The sequence below is a fragment of the Panthera onca genome, chromosome B4, assembly GCF_046562875.1.
Source record: "Panthera onca isolate mPanOnc1 chromosome B4, mPanOnc1 haplotype 2, whole genome shotgun sequence".
Classification (NCBI taxonomy): domain Eukaryota; kingdom Metazoa; phylum Chordata; class Mammalia; order Carnivora; family Felidae; genus Panthera; species Panthera onca.
The window spans coordinates 134,539,907-134,567,529 of NC_138345.1; the positions used below are offsets into that span (position 1 = coordinate 134,539,907).

Here is a 27,623-nt window from a genome sequence, read left to right on the forward strand (position 1 = left end):
CACTCATTCACTCATTCTACAGACACGTAGGAGGCTGACTCTTGCCAGGCCCTAGGACCCAGAGAAAAGAGAATTCAGGCTCCTCAGAACTGTCCAACACGACAACACAAATTAAAATGAAATAAAATAAACAATTCAGTTCCTCGGTCACTGTGGCCACAATTTAAGTGCTCAATAGCCACCAGTGGCTAGTGGCTGTCACAATGGACAGCGCAGATATAGAACATTTCCATTGTCACAGAATGTTCTATTGGCCAGCACGGCTCCAGAAGCTCACTCACTACGGAGAGCAATACACAGGGAAATCGACCTGACCTCACAGCATTGTGTGGGCTGTGGTGCGCTCATCAGCAAAAAGCAGGTGACGAGGCGGAGATTACAGGAGATGCCAGGAGAATGCTTAGCCTACTTCCTGGCTCAGGGTGAGTGCTGGAAAGATGTCACCCACCATCTCTGCGGTGTTACCGTAAGGACCTGTCTACGTCCCCATCTTCCTAAGCAGACTGTGAGCTCCTGCCCAGCCCTGGCACAGTGTTTGGAGTATAGTAAGTGTTCAGTAAATGGCAGCATTATTAGCACCATCATCCTCATTACTATTGGTTTGGGGAGGCCAGGCAGCGGGGCGCCATCCCCCCACCCCCCCCCCACCCCCTCCCACCCCCCTGCAGGTGGCCTTGAGTCCAGGGCAGCCCAGCCTGGCCATTAGGAGCCTCCCATGGCCCTTCAGGATTCCAGAGGCTCAGAGCAGCCATTCACTGACGCCCACTGCTGAGAAACCAGCCCCTCCCTGCCCCAGAGCCAGCTCCGCTGGGACGTAGCTGGTGGGACAGGTCAGGAGAGAGCTGGGCCCTAGGCCTGGGGACTATGGCCTGGGCGCTGAGTGGAGGCCCATGAGGGGGCCAGAGGGAAGAGGCCCCTGAGCTGGTCACACTGGCCAGAGTCTGGGCACAGGGGAGGTGAGAGGCTTGTACCAGCCTCAGCTTCCCAGACTGAGGAGCACTGGACTTTTCTTGTCCTCTGATCAAGGTAGGTGGGTATTTATGTGTGCGTGTTTGGGGGAGTGGGTGGCATAGGACCAAGGGATAGATGACAGGAGTGTAGACTCAGCGAGGGGTGGGGATCTGGTGACACTGGACTAAATGGACCTCAGAAATCCGATCCCCAGGCCTGCTGTCTCTGTGTGGGCGTGCACACTGAGGGTAGACGTTTGGGGTGAAGTGCAGGGTATACGTGCGTGTGTCCAGGTATGTGTGGTTGTGAACAAGGGAAGGAGAGCAGGCCTGAGGGACGTGCTCAGTGGGGAGTGACGGAGGCTGACACAGTCTTGGGTACAAATATGTGGCTGGAGAGGGGCTGGAGTGTCACTGTGAGGGATGAGAAGATCCCTTGCTGCAGACTTTAGGGACCTGGCGTTAGGGTCAGTGCGCGCTCCTGAGAACTCCTCCTGCCAGCACCGGCCTGCCCCGCCTGCTGTGTTGAAAGCAAGAGAGGGGAGCCTGGGTGGCTCAGTCGGTTAAGCGGTTAAGCGTTTGACTTCGGCTCAGGTCATGATCTGGAGGGCTGTGAGTTCAAACCCCGCATTGGGCTCTGTGCTGGCCGCTCAGAGCCCGGAGCCTGTTTCAGATTCTGTGTCTCCCTCTCTCTCTGCCCCTGCCCCCGCTCGTGCTCTGTCTCTCTTGCTCTCAAAAAGAAATAAAACATAAAAAAAAGAAAGCAATAGAAACAACTTTGTTACAACAGGTAAGTTGGATGGAGCCCAGGGTGTGTACAGGCTGGCCATCTGGGGGCCTTGGAGCCCACCTTGGGGAATGGCTCGTCCACACAGACTACCTGCCACGGTCCTTGACCTCCACCTCTCCCCACCTCCAGGTGGTTTGTCACTTCCATCCCTGGGCTGGGCAGCCTTCTCCAGCCCCACCCCCAGACGTGGAGTTTCAACAGTGTCCCTGCCATTCTCCTGGCCTCCACTTCTGTTCCCCTCTGATCCCTCTGTCATACTGCATGGGAGTGACTGTTCCCACCAGCAGATCTGACGAGGTCATCTTCCAGGGCTGAGCATCCTTGTGGCCTGGCTTGGTCTTCACTGCACCCGTGGTTTCTATTCCCTGCACCACCGTCCCACCCCCTACAGCCTAGGACTCCCACAGTGGATTTTCAGGAAGATGCCACACCCTCACCTTTGGGTCTTTGGTGTGAACAACCCCTTGGTCCAACCTTCCTCCTCTGAGGCCCAACACTGAGCTAATGCTTGGTCCAAAGCTCACCTCCAGCTTAGTCCTGCCTGCTTCACTGCCTGGCACCGCTGGGGATGGTAGGTTTCTCCCCGGGCCAGGGACTGTGGCCTGTTTACTGGACAAGCCTCCTCCCGCGAGCACTTGCCTCTTCACCTCCCCAGCCTCACCTTCACCAGGCTCCTCTGCAGCTCCAGCAAATTCTGGCTCCAGTAGCCAGGGGCTTTTTCCTGGTTCTGGGCGGAAGCCCCAGAGGCAGACTCCGTTTCCAAGCCAAATGGGTCATCCCTCGGCCTCCTACCTGGATGCCTGGACTCCTATTTTGGTTGCCAGGGGTGGGAACCCAGAGCACTCTGGCCCCTCCTGAAAAAGACAGGTAGACAGGCTCCCAATAACCACTGCCCTCCTGCAGGGTCCCTGAACAAGGCCCCTTCAGACCAAGGCCCCAAGACTGGTAGTGCTTTTTTTTTTTTTAACCTTTAGATATCTGTATTTTTGATAATTAGTATAAAACCCAAGCCACTGAGGATCCCATAATTTTTATAGCTTGATATATTACAAGTTTTCTTTCTTTCTTTTATTTTATTTTTTTTTTTTTTAAATTTTTTTTTTTCAACGTTTTTTATTTATTTTTGGGACAGAGAGAGACAGAGCATGAACGGGGGAGGGGCAGAGAGAGAGGGAGACACAGAATCGGAAACAGGCTCCAGGCTCCGAGCCATCAGCCCAGAGCCTGACGCGGGGCTCGAACTCACGGACCGCGAGATCGTGACCTGGCTGAAGTCGGACGCTTAACCGACTGCGCCACCCAGGCGCCCCTCTTTCTTTCTTTTAATGTTTGCTTTTGAGAGAGAGACAAGAGTGTGAGCAGGGGAGGGGCAGAGAGAGAGGGAGACACAGAATCTGAAACAGGCTCCAGATTCTGAGCTGTGAGCACAGAGCCTGACGCAGCGCTCGAACTCACGAACCGTGAGATCATGCCCTGAGCCGAAGTCGGACACTTAACCGACTGAGCCACCCAGGCACCCCACAAGTTTTCTTGTAAATGTACTTCTTGTAATATATTTCTGTTTTCTCATTGTTTAAAAATTCTATTTAGAGTTACGCTTTATATATATACATATATATTTGCCCATTTTTTTTCAATTACAAACCGAACAATTTTTGAAACTATTTCATACCTTAGTGGCTAGATAATATTAAAATGGTAATCGTGTTTTAACGAACAATTACTCTATAACATTTCACCTAACTTAAATATTTTACATTATAAAATAGCGTCTTGTTTCCTAAGACCCTGGCAAACGCCAGCAACTAAAACTTAGCCTGCTACTTAGCAAAGAAGTTTTCATGCTCTTTATTAACTAGGAATCCAAGAAATGCAAGCTGAGCACCTCACCCCTGCTTGGCCTCCTCTCTCTGTTGGTTGCCTCAGGGGAAGACCTGCAAGGATCGCAGCTTTGAGATGCAGCAGCACGGAGCCCCCAGCCCTGGAGACTCCCTCTCCCGCAGCCACCTGCTGGGGCGCCCTGCCCGCTCCTCAAAGCTCCCTGGAGGGGTGTCACCCCTCATCCCCGTCCTCAGGAAAACGATCCATCTGGACGCCTTCCCTCAGAGCCACATCCCACAGGCTTCCAGCCGACCGGGCCCGGGAGCCGGAGGCTGGAGTGTGTCCTCACCGGAGACCAAGCCCCGGAAACTCAGCTCCACCTCCTTAACACTCCGTCAGAACAGCCAGGCATGGCCCTTGGGCCCCCTGCCTTCTCACTGGGAAGAGCTGCCCGCCCCGGGCAGGGAGGCTGCCACCCATGGAGGAGGGAGGCTGCCCACCCCAGCCTCACGATCTGTCTCCCTAGTGCCAGGGGGCAGAGTCCACTCTGAGGGCCCAGGGAACCCAGGATTGGCCAAGCCCAGCAGGATGCCCATAGTGGAGAAGCCCCTGGTGAGTTCCTACCTGGCCCTGCCATTTCAATCCCGGTTAGCCCAGAAATCACCAGGCCCTGCAGGGCCAGGCCCAGTGGGTCAGAAACACCCTCTCCCAGTGGCTGCCCACGTGACTACCAGAACTTCTCCAGGAAGAGGCAAGCCCCGGTCCAGGGGTATCCCGAGACCCCAGCTGCATCTCCAAAGGGCCACCTCCACCATGGGTCCTGCGACAGCCATGGATTTGGCTCCTCTGGACACAACCAGGCCAGGCATAGTCAGACATGTCACTACAATGGTCACCAACAAGCCTAGTTTGACTATCAATCTGGCCGCACCAAGCACATCCACAGTGGATACAGGCACAGAGTTCCCTGCTCTGGATACCAAGCTGGGCACAGCCGCGGACTTTGCTACAGAAGGCACAACCGAGTCGGGCACGGTCATGGATTTGGTAACCCCAGACCCAGAGAAGCTGGGCAAAGCCATAGCTACAGCAGGCACAGCCAAGTCAGATACAACCACAGGGGGTGCAGCCATGGATTTGGTGGTACCAGGTGCAGTCAAGCTGGGCACCACCAGGACAGACACAGCCATGGCTCTGGCTAGAGCGAACACAGCCAAGCTAGACATAACTACAGATTCTTTTGCTTTGGACACAAGCAAGCTGGGCACAGCCACGGGGGAGACCACACTGGACAGAGTCATTAACCTGACCACATCAGCCACCTACCCACTGATACCAAGCAGAAGCACAGACCCAGCCCCGGACCGTGCTACTGCGGATGCTGTGACCGATGGGACCACAGAGCCCATCATGCTGGACCTAGCCAGAGAAACCAAAGGTAATGCAAAGAGCTTGGCTGGGGATGCGGTGGGCTGCCGTAGGGGGTCAGGATCTATTGGCCAAGAGGTGGACACGTCAGGAAAAGGAGGTGGAACTAAGGTCAGAGACGAATGTGCTGGGGGCAAGGGGAATGAGATTGACGGGCAGAACACAGGGGATGCACTCTGAGCTGGGTCCCAACCTGCCAATCAGAGGTGAGGTAGAGCGAAGTCACCAGAAGGAAAAGTGTACAGGGGTAACTTGTGGAGGAGGAATTACGCGGGGTCCTTCCTTTGGTATCTTCCATGGTTGTTTCTTTGTTCCCTGAAGAGCTGGAGGAGTCAGGTGATCTGTAGGTGAGTCCAGCTTTAAAAGCAAACCACCTGCAGGAAAATACAGACCAGCACGTCAGGAAGTGGTGATTTGTCCAAAAGCCATCACTACAGTGCTCCTCTCAATGTGAGCAGTGACCTCACCTGAGACCTTCTAACTCATGCACATTCAGCCTTCCAAGAAGCTATCTGTTGCTCGAAAGGTGCCTCACCCGGCATGCTCTTCCTTGATCCCTTACCCCTAGCCCTTTAGTCCAAAAGGTAAGCTGGAGACTTGTACGTATGCAAGTCCTGCACAGAGCTTTAAGTAGGCCAACACAAGGGCTAGACGATCATTTGGTCTCAGAGAGGATGTGACACGCCCAAAGTCATGCAGCTGGTTGGTGGCAATAAGCTAGTGGGAACCCAGATCTTGGAATTCTTCTTTGGGCCATCCCAACATTCCCAACATTGCACAGGCTCAGATTCTGGAGCTTGGAAAGCATCCCATCCGTCAGTGCCTTAACTGGGTCTCTGGGAAGCCAGACCCTCCTCATCTTGCCCCATACATTCAGTCTGGGGCAGCTCTCCCAGGCCCTGGTCTTCCAGTGGGGCCCCTCAACCCTGACGGCCCATTTCTTCCTGAACGGACCCTGCTCCCTGATACCACTCTCTCAGCTACAAGCACCGGCACCCTAGAAGCCTGGGTTTCTTCCTCTTCATTATCTTTTGCTCTCCTTCACCCAACCAGTCTATTTCCAAGTTTGTTGATCTACCTCCTCGGTACTTGGCTGTCTACCCCCTCCGCTCCAACCCTCTGCCCCTGTGATGCCACAGCTCCCTCCTGCTCCCCCACCTCCCCCAGGGCTCTCAGTCCTCCATGCAACTGCCATAGGGACTCACATATTCGATGGCAGCACTTTCATTGGCTTCCCTCAAAAGTCCAGCTCCTTAGCCTGGCTTCCAAGACTTCGGACTTCTCCAGCCTCTAGCTCTATATTTCCACCTGGAATGTTCTCTGCTTTGGCTGCATCAGGAGCGGCGGTGTCCATGGCACCATGCTGCTTACCGCTCTGGGTCTGCTCACGTCTGCTGCTCCTATCCACAGAGTGCCCTTCCCTTCCCTCCCACCAGCATTTATTTGCCTTCCTGTCTTGGCCCCCAGCTTCCCCATGAGCTCTTCCAAAATCCCTCTCTCCCCGGGATGCCCACCGGAGTACCCTATGCGTACCCCCTGCCCTCTCCATTAGGACAGTCCAGCTTTCCTGTCTCCCCCGCTGGAACTAGAATGGTCATCTTCGTCCCTGTGGCCCCCAGGGCCTGGCACTGCACTGTCCATTAATGGTGACTGAATGCATGACCTTTTTTTTTTCCTGATGGATAAATGGAGGCTCAGGAAAGTTCCTGCCCAGTTCAAGGTCACAGGGCTCACCATCCCCAAGCCGGGCCTGGAACCCGGGCCCCTGACTCAGGGCTCCGCAGGCGCCCGCGCCTGGGCAGAAGCGCGCTGAGCCCGCGCAGCATCCCCACTGACCGCGTGACTCGCGCGCGCATCGCCCGCTCGCCGCAGCCACCGGTCCCCGGCGCCCCCCGCCCCGCCCCAGCCCGGAGGGTAAGAGGCCGGGAGCGGGATGGGGCGGGGCGGGCGGGGCTCGGGACTGGGATGCGGGCACGTCCCCCGGCCAGGCATCCCGAGTTGCAGGCATAGCGACCCGCGCGCCACCCTCTCCCCCTCCCGTCGCCCGCAGCCGGAACCCGGTACCCGCTCCCGCGTGCGGGCTGGGGGAGCGCGGGTGCGGGCGCGGGCGCAGTGGGAGGGGGAGGGGCCCTCGGCGGAGCCGACAGGCGCGCGGGTCACGTGGTGCGGGTGGCAGCGGCGGCGGCGGCGGCGGCGGCATCCGTGTGCGCGGGCAGGGGCAGCGCGGCGCCGAGCGAGCCGAAGCGAGGTCCGGGGCGGGCGCGGCGGCGCGGGGCGCAGGGACGGCGCGGCCGGGCCGCGGGCCGGGCGGGTGGGCGGAGAGCGCGGAGGGGCGAGGCCCGGCTGCGGGGGCCGCTCTGCCCAGGAGGAGCCCGCGCCCCGCTCAGCCTTGCAGCCCCGCGCCCTGAGCATCTCCCGGGAGGAACAGAGACAAAGGAGGATTCATGTCCAAAGGTAGGGCGGCCGGCCGGGCCACCGGCGCCCGCTGGGAGGAGGCTGCGGCCCCGGAAAGCCCGGCTGGAGGTGCTGCCAGAGGGAGGGTTGATGCGCCGAGGAGCCCACGCACGGTGACATATGCACGGACACACGCACACACGGTGGCACACACCCCGAGATATACGTGCCCGAGGAAATGCACACACGGGATCGCGGGGAGATGCAGAGATCCACGGACACACAAGCGGGGACCCAGACGCACACAGAAAGCCCCACGCTAGAGCACACCAAGACACGCACACCACGCACAGGTTATCAGGGCCACCTACAGCCAGATGGGAGACCTGTACTCTGACACAGAGACCCTTCCCCCACACACAGGCGCACACTGAGACAGGCAGAGGCACTGAGACAGCTGGTGGTCTCCAAGGGAACTCATTGGCCTCCAGAGGCCTGGGAATGGGGGAAGGGGGTGTCCCAGGGCCCTTTGCAACTGTGAATGGGAAAGGACTAAGATATCTTCTGTGATTCGTTTTCTGGGAGCGGGGCTGGAGCTGGGGCGGTCTGGAATTGCCTCTGCCAGTGCGGGTGGGGTCTTGAAGGCTGCTAGGGCTGGGAACAGGGGAAGATTCCAGTTCAGGAAGGGAGGGAGAGACCCTTCAACCCCGTCGCCCCCCAGGCAGGTGCTGTTCTGGAAAGATCCCCTCCCCCTGCTGCCACCTTCCCAACAGAGGGGTGGGGTCCCCGGGCCAGACAAAGACAAAGCCATTTGTTTGTCTGTAAAAGAAAGCACCAGGGTCCTTGCTTGGCATTGGGGAGGGGGGTGCTGTTTCTGTGGGGGACTCAAAGCTGAGTCAGGTGGACAATGCCTCTCCCAGAGCATCGATGGGGCAGGTGGCTCCTGGAGGGGGGTCGGAGGGTGGGGGGTGCTGACAGCTCCTCTTCCTCTCCAGAAACCCCCGGAGAGCTGGGAGCTTAGGAGGAACCCAGGGACCATCTAGGCAGGATGGCACTTGAACTATGTCCTGTCACCTTCATCCTGAGCTCTTCCCACTTTTGGGGAACCCCTCCCCCCATCCTTGTTGCAGGGGAGGGAGAGGGTCTCTCTTAACAGAGTCTACCCCTTTGACTGTGGCCGACACAGGAGCCATTTGCTGGCTGGGGGGTCAGCTGCTCTTCGAAGGGAACAGCATGTGAGGGAGAAGAAAGGTGATGGTTCTGAAATGACAGGTGTCTCCCTGTGAGGCATTCATTCATTCATTCATTGCTGAGTGCCTGTGTTATGCTAGTTTCAATGAGGCACAGAGATCAGTGGGACATGGCCTCTTCCCTGAAGAAGGGTGGGAACTAACCTACGTTCAGTGCCAGGTAATTTATGTCCATGCTTTTTATAACGCTCACAGCAACCCAGCAAGGTAGGTACTATGCCCATTTTCCTGAGGAGACAACTGAGCTCACAGGGGTCATCCAGGTGGGAGTCAAGCCTGGGCCAGCTGCCCATCTGGGGTTGGCATGGTGGGACCAAGGGAGCTGTCCACGCAGAGGATGGAGCTATAGAATTCAACTCCAGAGCAGTGTTTGTCCTGTTCCTGGGAGCTGTCGGGCACCCTCAGCAGACGATGGACCCTCAGGGGCAAGGTCCTTGTTTGGGGTCCAAAATTCTCTTTGGTATTAAGTCTCGGGTTGGCTGGAGTAGGCTCCCATTTGGCAGCATATGAAATGTCCTGGAAGGGATGGAGGGAAAGAATGAACGTGATGAATACAGGGTATTCAGGGGGGACAAGGAAGCACTGAACAGGGGCGCCCATTTCAGGGAGGAAAGCAGAGGTTGTCCCAGAGGTAGCCCTTGAGCACAATGGTGAAGACAGAGTAGGAGTCGGCCACAGGCTGGGGTGGGGAAGGGTCGTCCAGCAAAGGTCGTGGCATAGTGACCCGCCACACGTTTGCGGTACTCGTGGAAGATGCGTTGTTGTTAGCATGTGGCTGGCATGTGATTGGCATGTGGTTGAGAGAGGTAACATGCCATCAGGTGCTCTATACGGTGTGCCCACGGGGGCTAGTAGGTGCTTGGTGGTCCTAGAAGTTGCCCGGGAATCTGGTAGGCGGCCCCTTCTTGGCACCAGGGTCTGTCTTTTGGGAATGCTCTTTTCGAATGCTGCCATGGACGGGCCAGAGCAGAGCAGGCCATAGTTAAGGGCACACACTTTACAAGGATACTAACAAAATCCCCCTTGAAGAAATACAAGACTCACTTTCCAAGTTGGTAGAACAGACCCACCCGCACCCCCAGCCGCCCCCGGATGGATCTGTCTCAGAACATAGGTTGTGAGACCGAATGGGCTTAGCTGTAGAGGCATGAGGGAAGGGGCCTGGGCCAGCCGTGGGAGCAGCTGGGCAGGGAAAGTGGGGCATGGCCTCCAGTGCAGGTGTGCGGAATGGGGGCCTGGGAGCCACGTGCAGCGAGTGGAGGAGCAGGCCAGGCTGTGAGAGTCAGCTGCTGCAGGGCTGAACCAATCTTGCTGCTGCCTGGAGCCGCCTGGCTGGCAACAGCTTCCCAGGAGGTAGGAGGGAGCCACGCCAGGCCCTGGGGAGGTCCCCAGGCTTTGTCAGATTTGGCTGCGCCCGGGAGTGACGAGGAAAGAACAGTTTCCCATTGGGAGGGAGAGTCTTGCCAGGGCTGGTGGAAGGGCCAGGTGGTGGGGGTACGAGAACAGACTCCTGGCTGAGTCTGGGGGTGGGGGAGGGAGGCACTCCTGTCCCCCCACCCCCCTCTTGCCCATCTGCTGCTCCGTCGGTTCTCCCTGTGAGCCTGAGAAATCTGCAGGAACCACAGGATTCCAGAAGGGCAAAGCTGGAAGAGGTCCTTAAGGGAGCGTGGAGTCCAATAACTATGCTGTGTAATTAGCATTGCTTTCACACGCCCCACTTCATTTTGCCCTGCTGACAAGCTGGTGAACTTGAAAGGGGCAGGGGGCAAGAGGGTCTGGGAGTGAGTGTGAGGCACTGTGCTGGGGGCTTCTAGGCATCATGGTTCATGCGATGCTCACCACAGCCTTAATCATGATCCTGTCCAGTTTCCAGATGGGGAAGCAGGCTCACGGGGGCAGTGGGGGTGTGGGAGGGGATGATTTGCCCAAGTCCACACGTCTGGCAAGTAGCAGGGCCAGGCTCGTTCCGCTGTACCACACGTACCCATTTTATGGATGGGAAAATGGAGTTGCTCGATACTGAAGCCTACCCTGGTAGACATTGGTCCTGCAAGGAAACACACAGATTTCTCTTGTGTGTGAACATACCTGTGATCTGCCAGACCCGGAGGGATGTTGGCCTTTCCCTCCTAGAGAAGGGCTGTGTCCTCAGCCTCCTCTTTCTTTGCTACCCACCATCCCATGAACACACTACGTCATCTTAGGCAAGTGACTGCTCCAATCTGGCTGCGTCTCATCCTCTTCCCACTGGTTGAAAGGGGAGACTTATTCCTTCCACAGATTTAAAACTATGGCTAGGATGATGTCTGGGACCCCTCAGGGCACAGACACCCCTACTTTGCGGTGGTGCTCATGGAACAGAGGGGACACGGAAGCTGGGGGCAGGGGTGGTACTCCTGCGGTGTGAGGGGGTAACCCTATTTGCTTCTAAAAGACAGAGCCACTGAGGTCAGGGACAGTTAATAGATGTTAGGTTCAGTATCCTCAAAGGTCTTAGCACTTTATCTGAGGAGGCATGAGTCAGGTCAGAATAACCCCAAATATCTTCTAGACTGGTGGTTCGCCACTAGGGTTATGCTACCCCCGGGAGACGTTTGGCACTGTCTAGGGATATTTTTGGTTGTCACACCTGACGTCAGGGATGCCACCAAACACCCTACAGTGCACGGGACAGCCCCCCGCAATAATTATCCAGCCCCAAATGTCAACAGGACCAAGGTGGAGAAGCCTAGGACTGGACACACAGACATGCTTTGGAGCAGCGAGTGCACAAGACAGTGCCCCAGCGGCTGGAGAGGTTGGGCACTGATCCCAGTCTCGCATCTGACTTGCTCTGTGTCTTAGGGAAGGCCTTTCCCCCTGGACCTCGCTCTCTCTGTGAAATGAGGTGCCCACACTGGGTGACACCTGAGGTCCCTTCCAGTCCCAACTCTTTGTAATTCTGTATCAACAGAACAATACCGTAGCTTCTGTGCGACTTCTGTTTGCCTCCAGCCCACTTCTCCCACCTTGGCTCTGCAGGGCTCCCGGAGGCCAGGACGGACGCAGCCATGTCAGAGCTGGTGCCGGAGCCCAGGCCTAAGCCGGCAGTGCCCATGAAACCCGTTAGCATCAACTCAAACCTGCTGGGCTACATTGGCATCGACACCATCATCGAGCAGATGCGCAAGAAGACCATGAAGACTGGTTTCGACTTCAACATCATGGTGGTCGGTATGAAAGGCAATGGGGTCGCTGGAGGCCACGGTGGCGGGCAGCGCTGAGGATCCTGTTTCTTTCCCTAGGATTGGCCTCAGCCCTGGCTTCCTTAGGATGAGCTTTTTCCGGGAGGAAAGATTTCACGATGCTGATCACGAAAGCTTAAGCCTCTTCTCAAGACTAGTTGATCCAGGGGTGGAAACTTTGGGGGGATTGTCAGCCTGGCCCCGTCATGGGTGGATGGACACAGGCAGCCTCTTAGGCACGCTCAGCCTGTTTTCAGGTGTGTGGCGTGGGGAAATCGTCAGTGTCCTTTCCCGCTGGTGTCAGATAGAGGGTGATCTTACTCTTTTTTTTAGTGTTTATTTATTTTTGAGAGTGAGAGTGAGAGAGAGCAGGCATGAGCTGGGGAGAGCCAGAGAGAGAGGGAGACAGAGGATCCGAAGCAGCCTCTACGCTGACAGCAGCGAGCTCCATGCAGGGCTGGAACTCACGAACCACGAGATCACGACCTGAGCCAAAGTCAGACACTCAATTGACTAAGCCACCCAGGCACCCCGAGGGTGGTCTTGTTTCTGCTCTTTTGTAGTACTTTAAGGTTTAAAGAGAATTTCCAGGACATTGATTGGTCACTGAGTAGTGTCGCTGGGTCACAGAATGTAAGAGCAGGAAGGGACCCTTGCCTGATATCAGTAGGACATTCACTCAGTTGCTGAAACAGGGACCTGGGCATCATCTTTCTTTCTCCTTTCTCCCCCAGTCCAATCGGTCATCAAGACCTGTCAGTTTTGCCTTGTGAATCTCCCTTAGGTCTGTCGACTTCTTTCCATCTCCACTGTGACCACTCTTTGTTGAACTAGGTCTCCCACCTGGATTGCCACAGCCACTGGACTCAGTGCTGCTCAGAGATAAGGGGCTGGCTGGAGTTTAAATCATCTGACAAGTCTTGCTATAAAAAACATCAACTGAAGGGCGCCTGGGTGGCTCAGTTGGTTAAGTGTCTGACTTTGGCTCAGGTCATGATCTCGCTGTTCGTGGGTTCGAGGCCCGCATCGGGCTCTGTGCTGACAGCTGGGAGCCTGGAGCCTGCTTCGGATTCTGGGTCTCCCTCTCTCTCTGCCCCTCCCCTGCTTGTGCTCTGTCTCTTTCTGTCTCCCAAAAATAAATGTTAAAAAAAAATGGAAAAATGCCCCATCAACTGAACTAAACAGTGTGCTTCGTGTTAAGGTCAATTTACTTTCTGGTGCAAATTTCTTATCTCTAGAATGAGTAGCAAATGGTTCATGGACCTCGGCCCCCAGGCCACACTTTGAGGGGCAGTGACCCTCCTGGTCCTCTGTCTTCCTTTTGCTTCACTCCATTATCCATCAGTGACTGAATAATTTTTCCAACCTGCAGAACTCCTCAGGTCACCCAGCCTACTTAAAACCCTTCAGTAGATTTAAGGACTTAAACTCCTAGCCTGGTCTGGGTGCTACCTTTCCACTCATCTGTTACCACCTCCAGCCTGGCGTTCTCCTCCTCGCTTGTGAGGAAAGTTTTCCTGGACTCTGCTGTGCTCTTCCCTGCCTCTGAGCCTTTGACTATGCCTTTCCCTCTGTTTAGAACTCCCTTCCAGCTTCTCCTGGGTCTTTCAAAGTTACTCTGCAGGTTTCAGCTTCGTTGTTGCTTGTACCTAGAAGTCCTCGATTGCAGAAAAACTGGATTACATTCCCTCCAGTTTGCTGCTATAATGCCCCGGGGCTATCTCTTTCATAGCAATTATTGTGACATACCGTAACCTCCTGCTTACTATGTTTTGGTCTTCCTCATGCTAAATGGCTTCTTGAGGGTAAGGATGATGTCTTGTTCACCTCTCCACCTCCAATTCTGGCACAGCACTTGGCACTCAAGAGTACTTAGTGAGCAAGAGACCTCAGAAAACAACCAGACCAGGAATGAGAGAGACGTACAGGCTACATGGGCTGCTTCTTCATCCGCGCCGTGGGGAGAGACGCTGCCGATCAGCCATGGCTCACGTTCAGGACTGAGCTGACGGGTAGTCTTTTTAACATATGGGTCTTGGTGGCTACTGCCGATTGAGCAGCTAGAATGAGAAATGCAGCTTCTTTGCTATCTCTGGTCTCATCAGCTCCCCCGCTTGCCACCGCGTTGTCGGTAAAGAAACCAGGGGAGCAAACGCGGCCAGTCCAAGGTGTTCAGGGAAGGAACACAGTTGGGTCTGGAGCTTTAGGCTCTTCCCCCCCCAGCCTGGTCCTTTTCCGCATATACCACAGGGATGCCCTAGATCAGCACTTCTTTTCAAAATTTTTTAAAAAAATTTATTTTTTTGAGGGAGAGAGCATGTACCTGAGTGCGAGCAGGCGAGGGGCAGAGAGAGAGGGAGAGAGAAGATCCCCAAACAGGTTCCGCACTGTCAGTACAGGGCCGACGCGGGTCTCGAACCCACAAACCGTGAGATCATGACCTGAGCCGAAATCAAGAGTCAGACACATAACCGACTGAGCCACCCGGGGGCCCCCAGGCCGGCACTTCTGACTTTACTGTGCACATGATTCATCTGGAAGTCCTGCCTAAGTGCAGATTTTGAATCATAGGGCTGGGGCGGGGCCCGGGACCCTGCATTTCAAGCGTCCAGGCGATGCTGACACCATTCAGCAGTTTGCAGGGCCTGCTTGTGTGATCCTTGTGTGTGTAAAAGTTTGAGGAGCACGGGGGCACCTGGGTGGCTCAGTCAGTTGGGCGTCTGACTTTGGCTCAGGTCATGATCTCATGGTTTGTGGGTTCAAGCCCCGCGTCGGGCTCTGTGCTGACAAGTTGGAGCCTGGAGCCTGCTTCAGGTTCTGTGTGTCTCCTTCTCTCTCTGCCCCTTCCCAACTTGTGCTCTGTCTCTCTATGTCTCTCAAAAAAAAAAAAAAAAATGTAAAAAAAATTAAAAGAAAAAAAGTTTGAGGAGCACGGCTTGGGCCAGTGGTTTTCAAGTACCCTTTAGTTGCAAAACTCCTCCTTGGAATGAAATCTGCTGTTGCACGATGTGTGTAAAACAGGTCAAAATGGGGTGCCTGATTGGCTCAGTCAGTAGAGCATGTGACTTAAAAAAAATTTTTTTAATGTTTATTTATTTTTGAGAGAGAGAGAGAGAGAGAAAGAGAGAGAGTGAGCGAGCCTGGGAGGAGGGGCAGAGAGAGGGGACACAGAATCTAAAGCAAGCTCCAGGCTCTGAGCTGTCAGCACGGAGCCCGATCAGGGCTCAAACTCATGAACCGCGAGATCGTGACCTGAGCTGAAGTCGGACGCTCAACCGACTGAGCCACCCAGGTGCCCTACCTTGCACATATTTTATTAGGTGGGGGCTAATCTCTCTAGGAGCACTTCAGCTGGGGATAAAGAGAGCTCTGCCATGGGATTCACAGGGCTGTGGGATTCAAAGGCAAATTTTGCTAGCAGATGTTACGTATGCACTGAGGCAGTATCAGAGGGCCAAGGAGTTCCGCCGTGACATTTAGATTATTAAAGACTAAAAACGTGAGTGGAGCAGAAACAAAACAGAATGTCACTACACTAGACAAATACAGCGGGTTTCCCCCTTCCCAGTGGTCCTGGAACTCTGGAAAGGAGGAAAGAATGTGGAATTCAACTGATGTCCCAAGTCCCCCTCCAGTACCAGGGAACTGTTCCCACCTGCCTTCTCTCCCACTCAGTCCTTTGCCCCCAGTGAATGATGAACTGGGGGCATGGCCTGGATCAAGGCTCTAGAATTCTGTAGGCTCATGGGAGAGATGGCCTGCTCAGGAGGTGGACACGGGTCTTCCCCACCGTGTCACCCTCCTCCTGTCTTGTGGCAGGTCAGAGCGGACTGGGCAAGTCAACGCTGGTCAACACGCTCTTCAAATCCCAGGTGAGCCGCAAGGCCTCCAGCTGGAACCGGGAGGAGAAGATCCCCAAGACTGTGGAGATCAAAGCTATTGGGCACGGTGAGGACCGGGCAGGACCCCTGTGGCCGCTGTTCAGAAGGGTCTCTGCCAGAGAGGGAGAGACGGGCAAATGAAAGGCAATCTCAAGACAGAAGAGAACAGAGGTCTGAAGTCTGTGAAGCCAACTCCTTGGCTAGAAAAGGGAGGGGGGGGATTAAAAAGGAAAGAGGTGGAGCTCGAGCTGGATGATAAAACGAGGGTGGGATTTAGACAAGCAGAAAGAAGCAGGGAGGGCCCGGCAGGTGCAGGGAACAGCGTGAATAGAGCTATGGAGGTGGGAAGACCCAGAACTCGACTTTTCCAGTAATTGGTCCTGAGGAAGGAAGGAAGGAGCCTGGGTCTCCCTGACCGGTAGGAAGCAGGGTACCCGGCATCAGCTGGAAGAGTGACCTCCCTGGTGTCTTCTCTGTTCACCCCCCCCCCCCCCCCCCCCCCAGTGATAGAGGAAGGCGGGGTCAAAATGAAGCTGACGGTCATCGATACCCCGGGCTTCGGAGACCAGATCAACAACGAAAACTGGTATATGTCTGCCTGTGAGATTTCTGCCCTAAAGACTCTGCAAGGAAGACGCTGAACACGGTTCAGATTCATTCCCATCGAGAGCCATCTGTACCCTTCATGCCGAGGGGTTAAGTGGGAAGGCTTACTAACGGACCGCAGAGGGGCTTTATAAAGAGGCGAGGGAAGAGGCTCTGGTGGGAGGCCTGTGCAGAAGGAATTTGGGCTATGGGGTTACCTACAGGTGGCCGAAGGGCAGGGTGGACAGAACAAGGGGAGCGGTGGTAGGTTGACCTGAAGGCTGTGGCAGAGCTTGGCCTGTGGGCAATGTCTTAGCCCTGAAGAAGAGAGGAGGGTGGGCCATGTCTATGAGGAGAGAGCTTCTGGGACTTCACCGAGCAAAGCTGCAGTGCGTATGCAGCCAAGGAGGGCTGTGCAGAATGTAGATGGGAAGTTCCAGGCAGAAGTTTGCTCCCAGATAGGGATGGAGACCATTGTTCCTCTGTGAGGGAGCTGGGTTCTGCCATGGATAGGCAGGGCCACTGGACAGCACAGCTTGGAACCTTCTTGGAAAAGTGACCCATTGTCCTCTTTCCTGGTGTTTTGAATGCTCCTTGAAGGAGAAAGGTGATCGTAACATTGGCAGCAGTCAGGGTAATGAGTTGTTGCCACGTTGAATATTTTCTGTATGCCATTGCTATGTTAAGGTCCAAACCTCTGTTCTTGTGCGTGCCTCTAGGCAGCCGTGGGTCCTCCCATTTTACTTGTGAGCAAACAGCCTCAGGGAAGGTAGAGACTTCCTCAGAGCCTCCCAGCTAATAAGGAATGGAGGTGGGGAGAGTGTGTGTTGCTTTCTGAAAGAGTGGGACGGGGTTCTGCAGGATCCTCTGGCCCAGTCAGAGGACCGGGTCTCCATGGGGGTTCTAGCCTTGCTGATGAGGAAAGCCGTCCGTGGGAGCCTGAGGGAGGGTGGGCAACCCACCCCAGGCCCCCCCCAGGGGAGGTAGAAACGAGAGGGATGTGAGGGCCCTGCTGCCTGACCATGTCTAAGGTGAGCCCCCAAGTCCTGTCTCTCTGGGACATCCGTCTGCTTTCTTCCCACCCCCCAGCTGGGAGCCCATCGAGAAGTACATCAATGAACAGTATGAGAAGTTCCTGAAGGAGGAGGTCAACATCGCCAGGAAGAAACGCATCCCTGACACTCGTGTCCACTGCTGCCTCTACTTTATCTCCCCCACAGGACACTCGTATGTACCAGTCCCATGCCCATGGCCACACCTAGCTCTGGTTTGCATCATTCTCCAGTGGATAACTAATCCCTGAATTGAGCTGGGGCCCCGGATGAGCCCCAGTGTAGTCATGGCCCTGTGATCCCCTAGACTTCCCCCCAAGAAGGCTGACTTTCTTACCAGGAGAGTAAAGCTGACCAACACCAGCCCCCCATGCTGCCCACTGGTGTTCTAGCACAACTGTGCCAGCAGAGAGGGGTCGACATGTGAACACAGAGGGCTCCTCGCTTATTCAGTAGATCTCTGCTTTGCCCAAGGCTGGGGGTGGGGGATGGGCAGCAGACGAGTAAGATGGGAGCAGGCAGGGTTGTTGAATTGGGGTGGGTGTTTGGGGTGGGTGTGGGACCCCGCTGTAGGCATTTGGTGGGTGGCCAGCCCAGCATGTCTAGAGATGAAGGCTGGCAACGAGCAGAGCATGCTGGGAAGTCCAGTTGTGAGTCGCAGATGGGACAGCACGATAAAGGAGTGTGGACCTGGGATAGAGAGATCCAAGTGGGCACGCAGGCATTCCTTCCATAGCTTAGTACTGAGCCCGTCTGCTGGGCCAGAGTTCAGTTCTTGGGAGGACGACACAGGCAAGGCAGACCCCCAGGTTTGGGGGAACCAGGTAGTCAGCAGGTGTTTGAGGGTGGGGCCCAGGGACTCAATAAAAAGGTTTGCTTTCTCCTTCCCTGGAATGTGGACCCAAGGTCAGAGCAAGCCAGCAGACAGCCTGACTTAGTAAGTCCCCAAGACTGTGAACTAGAGCCAGACTGGGGCCCCAGAGCCTCGGGGGAGCTGGGCCCTCAGAATGAGGAGAGCCAAGGTCCCCAGCTGGGCCCCTGCAGGACTAAGTGCGGGCTGGGAGAAGGCCCATGAAAAAGTGCGGTCCTGGGGGCGCCTGGAGCCCCAGGCGGAACACGTGACTCTTGATCTCAGGGCTGTGACTTCCAGCCCCACACTGGGCATGGAGATTACTTAACAACAACAACAAAAAAGTGCTGTCCCATTAGCAGAATAAGATAAACAAGTAACCGTGACCCAAGGACACATAGGCAGAGACGACAGTCCACAGCTGTTCCCAGAAGAAAAAGATCCCCACGGCAGGCAAGCTGTTCTGAAGGAGCAGTGTGAGTAGGGCAGGACTGGAAGAGAAAGGGAGATGGTGGTCCAAGTGGGGGCAGAGACTTGGAGTCTGTTCCGCAGGCTGTCAGGAGAGGGAGCAGCCCCTTGGCCTCAGCCAGTTTTCCCGGCCCAGTCCCTCTGTCCCGAGGGTGGCCCCGGAGTGGTGGCAGTGGCTGAGTGGGGGAGGGCAAGGTGGCTCTGACACCCCACCTTCTCTGGGCCCCAGCTTACGACCTCTCGATCTGGAGTTCATGAAACACCTCAGCAAAGTTGTGAACATCATCCCTGTCATTGCTAAGGCTGACACCATGACCCTGGAGGAGAAGTCTGAATTCAAGCAAAGGGTGAGAAGGCCCCTCCTCCTTTTCCTGTCCCCACCCTTCCCCCTCCTCTGGTCCAAACCATGTCCTCTCCTTGATTATTATACAACCCCCCCTTCCCACCCAGCTCCTGTTTAGCCATTAAAGAAGCTGGGCTGACAGTGTCTGTGGACACAGAGAAGTTTGCAGCCTCAGGCTGCCTTCTTCCCAGCCACCAAACTTACTGGCAGAGACCGCTGAATACATAAACCACCATACACGTGAGAGACCACTCCTCGATGTTAGCTTGCTTGAAGGGCTAAACTAATTAACTTCCCGCTAGTGTTTATTAGTGTCTTCTGTAAGCTCCTCCCTGTGCTGGATGCATGGGGTTGGAGGTAGGGGCATGTGGGTGAAGTATAAAGACATTGCTCCCTTCAAAAAAATTACAATCAGGTAGACCACTGAAGAAGTCCTGGGTGGCTTCCTGGAGGAGGTGAGACATAAGTCGAGCTTGGGGAGAGGGCAGACCTATAGGCTTGGGGTGGGAGCCCCACTTCTCTTCCCTGCAAACAGGAATATGTGGAATCTGTACTCAGCTTGTCTAAATCCTAATCTTATGGACCCTGCGATGAGCAAGCTGCACCCCCAGACTGTTCCTCAGCTCAGGCTGGGCTGTAGTGGCTGTATGACTGGGGCTCATGTTTATTAGGATCTTCCTGCTGCTCAGGGCCTTGGAGTTCGAAGATGACTGGATTAGCAAAGGCTGATTCATCCCTCTGACTTCAGCACACACGTGCACACACACACACACACACACTCACACCTGTGTGAGCGTACCCCACCCCCTCCCCGCATTATCCTGACACTTGGCTACCTTGCTTCTCTTCCTTGCCCCTAGGTTCGAAAGGAGCTTGAAGTAAATGGCATCGAGTTCTACCCACAGAAGGAATTTGATGAGGATTTGGAGGACAAGACGGAGAATGACAAAATCCGGGTGGGTGCCTCGGGCTCTGTTCATCACACAAATGCCCCCCTTGTTACCAGTGGGATGTGGACCGTGTACCCCTCCTGTCTTTCCACCTGCTTTTCCCCTTTCATACTCTCTGCCCCACCTCTCCTGACCCAGACCAGAAGTGACATGGGACAGGATGAGGACTGGGGCCCTTGCCGGGACTGTGAACTTTGCTCCCAGAAAGCCAAAGTTCGTGTCCATCCCAGGCCACCCAAAAAGTTCTTTCCCCGGAGGGCCTGGCAAAACCAGGGTGTGGTTGATGGAAGGGCATGGACAGGAAGAGCATCAGGCTGGGGTCCAAGGTGTCTATGCTCTAGTCAGAGCTCTGCCTCAGTGTCCCCTCCATAAAGTGCAGGGCCCAGGCTAAGTGAGTGGCTTAGAGGCTTTCTTTCCCCTAGAGGAACCGTTTTAAAAAATGAAACATCAGACAGACCTTCTGTATATGAAACATGAAAACAGAGCTGCTCTGGCTCAGCGACACAGGCACAGAGCACTGTCTTCTCAGCAGTCCCTGGGGTGTCTCCTGGGGATGCTAAGGCTTCATGTGATGTCCGTGGTCCCTTTCAATGTCAAACTTCTACAATTCTGGGACTTTACATCATAATCATGAGTTCTCGTCTGGGCTTTTCTACTAACCACTGTGACCTAAGACAGATCATTTACTTGCTATGGTCTTGTGTCTCCTCCTGGGTTAAGGGTGAATAATCTACCAGAAGCCCCTTACCTGATATAGCTGAGACACGTACAGGTTAATTGGAAAAGCCCATCAAAGTGAAGAAATCATTTAAAAAACGATGCCTACAAATCCTCAGTGTTTTTAAGGAAATATTTCACTAAATGATTAAGTGAAAATAAAACGTATACGTCCCATTCATTAAGCATTCTTTCCATATTGAGACAAGGCTGCTTCTTTGAGAATAAGTTCAATCTTAGGACAAGCACAGCTCACCTTTATCAGGTCTTTGTGAAACTCACGTTTCAGAGAAACAACTCTCCACGGTCATACGTCCTCAGCTTCCATAATAGTTCATTTGTCCAGTAACAAGGACACATCAGGCAAACAGATTTGGGAACAAACGGCTGTCTTGGTGAACATTCAGCCCATCTGGGGGAGCGGAGGGGCCCACAAACATCAGACAGTGGCCTTGGAGCTCTGAGAGGTCAGCGGACGTGGGCTTCTGCCAGTAGGTTTCACGCGAGGTAGCGTGAAGCATCAGTTACGTGGTTGTCAGATGGGTAGGTATCACTTCAGAGAGGTCTTTCTATCCTCTCTTAGCTCGCAGAGTTGTTCCAAGCCAAACCAAACGCATTAAAGCAATAAAAAGTACAAAGCGTTCTCCTGGTGAAGGAAGGCCAACTTACCGAGGTGAACCAGCCAGGTAGGGGTGCAATCAGGGGTTGGACCCAGGACTTCAGACTCCTTTTCAGGAGACAAGAGCCTTGCCCTTGCCCCTTGCCATCAGTGGGATCGCTGGATGAGCATCAGAAATGTGCAGTTCCAGGGTAGAGGCCCAAGACTCTATGCCGTCCTTGGAGGCCCAGACGACACAGGAGGTTGACGTGCACATGTGTGTGGTTTGTCAGCAGGAGAGCATGCCTTTCGCTGTGGTGGGCAGCGACAAGGAGTACCAAGTGAATGGCAAGCGGGTCCTCGGCAGAAAAACTCCCTGGGGGATCATTGAAGGTAATCCAATGCATCTTCTTGAAAAACTGGTTGCTGGTCAATTACGCTTATTTATTAAGCATCTATAGTTCAGGGCGCTGTCCTGGCACGTAAGATGTAAACTGAATGCCAGCCAGACCCTGCCGTAAGGAGCTTACTGTCTAATTGAGAAGATGAATCTCAGAGGCAGGAAGTGATTAAAGGCCAAGTTAGCACCTGACTGGGAGACGCTGACTTTGACTCGTGTGTCAAAGGAGTCGAGAGCATAGAGAGGTTAATGAGCACTGAAAAAGCCAGAGAAAGGTTTTCACATGAAAGGGGACATGAGCCGACAGACTGCTGAAGGGTGGTTCAGATGTGGCCATTTTCATTTTGTTATGAATGGACGGGGCCTCTAGAAGGTCAATAGCGATTCTGAAAGTTTTCAAAGAATTGCATTAGCGATCTCTTTCAATGTGATAACCTTCTGCAGGGAGCAGGGTGATGTGACTGTTCTCAGAACATGAGCTTCTGAGGGCCTTGAGTCTCAGACAGGTTAAGGGTCTTGGCCAAGATCACATGACTTGTTAGGGGTGAAACTGGGACTTCAGACCCAGATTTCAATTCCACAACTGAATTTATTCCATTTTCCAAACCAAGTTCATCTCATTGTACCACATTGTCTCTCATTTGCCTATGGCCCTGTGTTGGGATTTTTTTTTTTTTTAAATATCATTTTCTCACTGCCTTGAATTGGAATCTTTTTTTTTTAAACGTTTATTTATCTTTGACAGAGAGAGAGAGACAGAGCATGAGCGGGGGAGGGGCAGAGAGAGAGGGAGACACAGAATTGGAAGCAGGCTCCAGGCTGCGAGCCGTCGGCACAGAGCCCGACGCGGGGCTCGAACTCACAGACCATGAGATCATGACCTGAGCCGAAGTCGGATGCTCGACCGACTGAGCCACCCAGGCGCCCCTTGAATTGGAATCTTTTATTTATTTATTTATTTATTTATTTATTTATTTTATTTTATTTTATTTATTTTTTTTTTTTTTGAATTGGAATCTTTTCATGAGAATGTCTGTCTTGTCCATTAGATTGTGGGACTAGAGGGTTCATGTCTTAATTCCCTTCTGCCCCCATAGTCCTTGGCAAGTGATTTGCAGGTAGTAGGTACTCAATCTGTATTGAATTAGATTCATCATGTAGTGCATCACCTTTTTAAGATGGGTCGATAGTTATTTGCTGTGTGTGTTACTGTCTTCCAATCAGGTTATAAGCTCCTTAAGGATAGGAATTGTGTCTTAGGTCTTGGGCAGATTTTTAGACCCTCTGTGTGTTAGTTTCCTTTCCTGTAAAGTGGGAAATAAAATTGTCCCTATTAGCTGTTATTTCACAGAGTCTAGAATAGTATCGTATTATTGTAGCTGCTCAATAAATATTTGTTCAGGGGCACCTGGGTGGCTCAGTGGGTTAAGCGTCTGACTCTGGGTCTCAGCTTGCGTCTTGATCTCAGGGTCATGAGTTCAGGCCCCACGTTGGGCTCCATGCTGGGCATGAAGCCTACTTAAAAATAAATAAATAAATATTTGTTCAATGAATAAAATCCCATGCACGGAAGTGCCAGGATGAGCAAACCTCTGGAAGGCTTACAATACATTATGTGTCCTGTGGCTCCCTCCTAAATGCCAACATGATCTGAACAGAAGTTCATCTGCTGGGTGTTGCTACATTAGTGAAGTGACCACATGTTTTGTTTTGTTCACAGTGGAAAACCTCAACCACTGTGAGTTTGCCCTGCTTCGAGACTTCGTCATCAGGTGAGATGCACCCCTTCCCTTGGATGGCAGGTTTATTTATTTGGGGTCAGGAGGCCATCGGTTCAGATCTACTTCCTCCATCTCCGGGATTCTCTGACAGAGCTCTCTGCCCCCATTCCAGCTCCCATCATGAAGCAAAGGGGCTGAAGAAGTATCATTAGCTCTCTGGCATGGGTCCCAGTCACTGGGGCCAGGCCATGGAAGTGACATGTTAACCTCGGATGTGGGTCAGTCTCTTCCTCTTCCCACCCTTCATCACATCCCTCTCTCTTCTCACCCTTTGTCCTTCAGGACCCACCTCCAGGACCTCAAGGAAGTGACACACAACATCCACTATGAGACCTACAGGGCCAAGCGGCTTAATGACAACGGAGGCCTCCCTCCGGTGAGCGTGGACACAGAGGAAAGCCACGACAGTAACCCATGACGACCCTTTCTCTATATCATCACACATACCCACTTCTCCACACACACATCCCGGTACCACCACCACCCACCTTCTTCCTTTCTACTCTGTCCCCCAGGCCTGTCTGGTGTTTGTGGAGTTTGTCTACAGTGTGTGTGTGTGTGTGTGTGTGTGTGTGTGTGTGTGTGTGAGAGAGAGAGAGAGAGAGAGAGAGAGAGAGAGAGAGTGTGTGTGTGTGTGCACGCGTGTGTATACATGTGCAGGGGTGAGGTATTTTCACTGCCCTCCCTGGAAAGTCCCTTGTAAGTTTGGTTCCTCCATGGCTGTCCATTATCTGTCTCCTTTCCTTGTGTCCCAGAACAAAGCCGTGTGCCTCACTCAAGAGGTCTAGGGGAGGTTTCATTTAAAAATGATGGGGAGCAGGTGAGCCACAGGTAACTCTTTCTTATCTCTGAACCCGCCCACAAACTGGAACTGCAGAGACTCTCTGAGGACAGCTTCGGAGCTGGACCTGGCGGGGGTGGGGGGTGGGGGGTGGCAGTCTAGGGTGAGGCTAGGACTGCCTAGGGGAGGGAAGGTCAAGGGAGAGCAGGGTAGACCGGAGCGGGGTTCCTGCAGAAAAATTTAGTGCCCAGAGGTGGAGAAGAGAGCTCTACCCTTGAGTCTGTGTTGCCTTCACTGTCCAAACCCCACCACCTGTCACTGTCTGTCGTGGTTGCAGACTGCTGCTTTGCACACGTGCCTCGCCTCACTCACCTCTCCTCCCATTTTCTCCCTTTCTCCCCCTGCCCTCATTCTTTCATCCTGCCCCTCTCTGACTTCTTTCAATTGCTTTGAGTCTAATCCACTTTAGCTACATTTCTATATTTAGGATTTATGCCCAGTCTACTTTCAAAAATGACTTTAGGCCACCTTAAAATAAAATCACAGCCAAGGCACGTGACAGTACAAACCGAAATTACGAGAGAAATCAGATCCACAGGGAGGAGTGGGAAAGAAAGTTTCTGGCGCGCACAATGACTGCGTGTTGGCCCAGGCAAAGGAGGAAACAACGAGTTACGTAGTTCCCAGTATCTGGCTCAAAAGCACATGTGCTGGTCAAGTGAGACAGTCTTTCCTTAGGCGTTAAGTTCTAGAAGACTTGAGCCTCAACAGGTTTTAAGAGCGATACACGATCTTTGCCTTTCTCAGTGGTTTGGCTTCAGAGACCAATTTTAAACGGCACCTCCGTTTTCCCCATCAGGATTCTTCCTCCTTAACGCTGGCTTCTCTGCTACTCACTTCCCATATATGCTTGACTCCCTTTTGACTTCTTTTCCGTTCTCTTGCACTGTGCATGTCTGTCGGTCTGTCTGTCTTTCTCTGCTTTTCCCTGATTCCCCTTCCTGACCCCTGTAGACATTCCTAACCATACCCACATACAGTTAGCCTTTTCTTGCCTTGCCCTCAGCCCTGTATTTATCAATGCATATATCTCCCCTGTTTAGTTCACAAATTACTCTTTCTCCTTTAGTTTGGAAGGTGGCTGAAACTTGGGGCTGGGGAAACAATGTAGCCTTAGGTAAGGGAAAACACCAACTGCTACAGTTTACAATAACCTCATACAACCTCCTGTTCCATCTCCTGGTCCAGCCCTAGGTGTTTTACTGGTCCACTACAAATCCCAGCATTTATAGTCTCTTGTCACTCAGGTGCTAGGAAAACACAGACCAAGATTTGGTGGACCAGGAGAAAGAGGTGGGTGACCCCAAACCAGTGACCGAAAACCTATGGTCTCAATCTTTCCTGGAGGCTCTTTACCAATCCCATACATGTCCTCCCCCACCCACAAAATTCTTCCAGGGTAAGCACCTGTCAGCCTAGAACAGCAGCAGGGTTAAAGCCCAGAGGTGGTTCCATGTCAATGGAAGAGGGATCCCTGGTGTATACAGCAGGCAGTCGTGAATGCAGACGTGGGACTGGCCACCTAGGACTAGCAGGGGGAGGTCTGGCGGGGGTGGTGGGCGTTGGAGAGGTTGAGTACGGAATGGTGCTTGGCCACCCCTAAGCCATGATCTCAGCCTCCCCGGAGAAGCCGTTTTATGTGTCTGCTGCCAGCTGCTGGTCTCCACACCCTCAACCGTTCTCAACCCCCCTGCAGGGAGAAGGCCTCCTGGGCACTGTCCTTCCACCCGTGCCAGCCACCCCCTGCCCCACTGCTGAATGAAGGCCATTCCAAGTGCTGCTTCTCCCTCCATCCCTCCCAGCTGTTATTGCTGCGGGGCTGTGGCCTTTTTAGTGCCGTGCTTGCCCAGCCCACCACCACAGCCCCCCCTCAGCTCTCAGCAGGTTGGAGGGGCCAAGCTGCCTCCTTAGGACAGTGGCTTCCTCCATTTATCCAAACCACCCCCTCTCCTCCCAGTGGAACGGAGCTCTCGCCAGCACTGCCCTCCTCCATCGTCCGTGTCAGCCGGTCCCAGCCCATCCGTAGGGTGAAAGAACTCATCAGGAGCTCCTTCTGCCCTTGCAAATCCATACCAGCTACTTGTAACCATCTCCAAGAGAAATGGCATTGCTCCCTGCCCGTTCATCTGCATGAGCTCCTCTTGGCTTCCTTCAAGGGTCAAGAAAGCAACTTTTCTGCTTGTCAGGTTTGTTGATGTCAGCTGTGTGAGCCCCAGTGTGGGACAAGGGTGTCTCCTTCATTGCCTAAAGCTTATTTATAATGATGGGTCACTACAGATGTGGGGGGAGCAAGGGCTAGGGTCACTTAAAAAAATCACCACTTGTGGCTGGCCCAGGATGCAGTCTCACACACACACACACACACACACACACACACACACACACCTGCCCCCATAATGCAGCCACTTAGGAAGAGTGGTTTTCCTGAAGAGACATTTCTGGAATTGCCTTCCTTATCCTCAAACTTAAAACAAAACAAAACAAAACAAAAAAACAAAAAAAAAGAACTTAACAGAAAATTCCAGAACCCAATAGAACGGGAACTCTAGGGAGAAAAAAAAACCCACCCTTCTGTCCACTTAGCAATAAGAGGGATCCCTTCCCACCTACCCCGACTACTCCTATCCCCGCCTCCACCCTGTTAATGTGAGGAATGAATTAGCCTGGCCACAGTCGGTCACTGTAGGCTAGTGGAAAATGCCCACTGGAGGGCAGAGCCCCCCATCAGATGCATGAATGTTTGCGAATGTTGGCTGCCACTGCCCCACATACTGTGTCTTTATGGGATCCCCTCCCCCACCCACCCACCCCGACCATCTCCACCTGGACACTACTTTCTCAAAGGCTGGTGACTTGTGGGCCATTCATCTACAACTAAGTCCTGACGGAGCAAGAGGCCCAAGCCTAGGGGATGCAAGAACGACCCATTTCTTAAATGTTACCAGTCCCAGCCAACCTTTTGGTGACATTATGGTTAAATTTCCCAATTGAAAGCAAGCCAACAGACACTCAAACTGGTTGTGTAAATGTTGCTAGACTTTATGTGTTGTACAACTAAACATTGCTGTTTGAACAATAACTGCCTGGCCTGTGTCTCATTTGTGCTCACTCCTTGGCCAAATTAGCCATTACATCATCTCACCCATGGGCGGAGGGTGAGATAGGGACCATCTTGGTAAGAAGTAGCCACAGAAATTATAGATGGAAAACATTTTGTGAGTCCAGTTTTTCTTCATTTGGCTTGAGGATGGACTTCGGTCATTATTCCATGTGTATGTTTAATGTTTATTTCTTTTGAGA

The 27,623-nt window shown here is 53.5% G+C and overlaps 1 protein-coding gene across 5 annotated transcripts; it reads left to right on the forward strand.

Moving 5' to 3' along the window:
- The first annotated feature begins 273 nt into the window (after window positions 1–273).
- On the forward strand, window positions 274–27,402 carry SEPTIN3 (septin 3). Of its 5 annotated transcripts, none has more exons than XM_060656200.3 (13): window positions 274–422; window positions 3,667–4,999; window positions 11,655–11,846; window positions 15,677–15,805; window positions 16,243–16,324; window positions 17,413–17,550; window positions 18,923–19,040; window positions 19,897–19,992; window positions 21,595–21,694; window positions 23,422–23,473; window positions 23,765–23,858; window positions 25,571–25,616; window positions 26,281–27,402. In XM_060656200.3, the coding sequence occupies exons 2-13, from the start codon at window positions 3,697–3,699 to the stop codon at window positions 26,352–26,354; spliced, it is 2,424 nt and encodes an 807-aa protein (XP_060512183.3). In that variant the 5' UTR covers window positions 274–422; window positions 3,667–3,696; the 3' UTR covers window positions 26,355–27,402. The 5 variants fall into 5 exon arrangements, with proteins under 5 accessions (XP_060512183.3, XP_060512184.3, XP_060512185.3 ...); XM_060656201.3 differs by having other exon boundaries at window positions 21,598–21,694; XM_060656202.3 differs by lacking the exon at window positions 25,571–25,616.
- The last annotated feature ends 221 nt before the right edge of the window (window positions 27,403–27,623 follow it).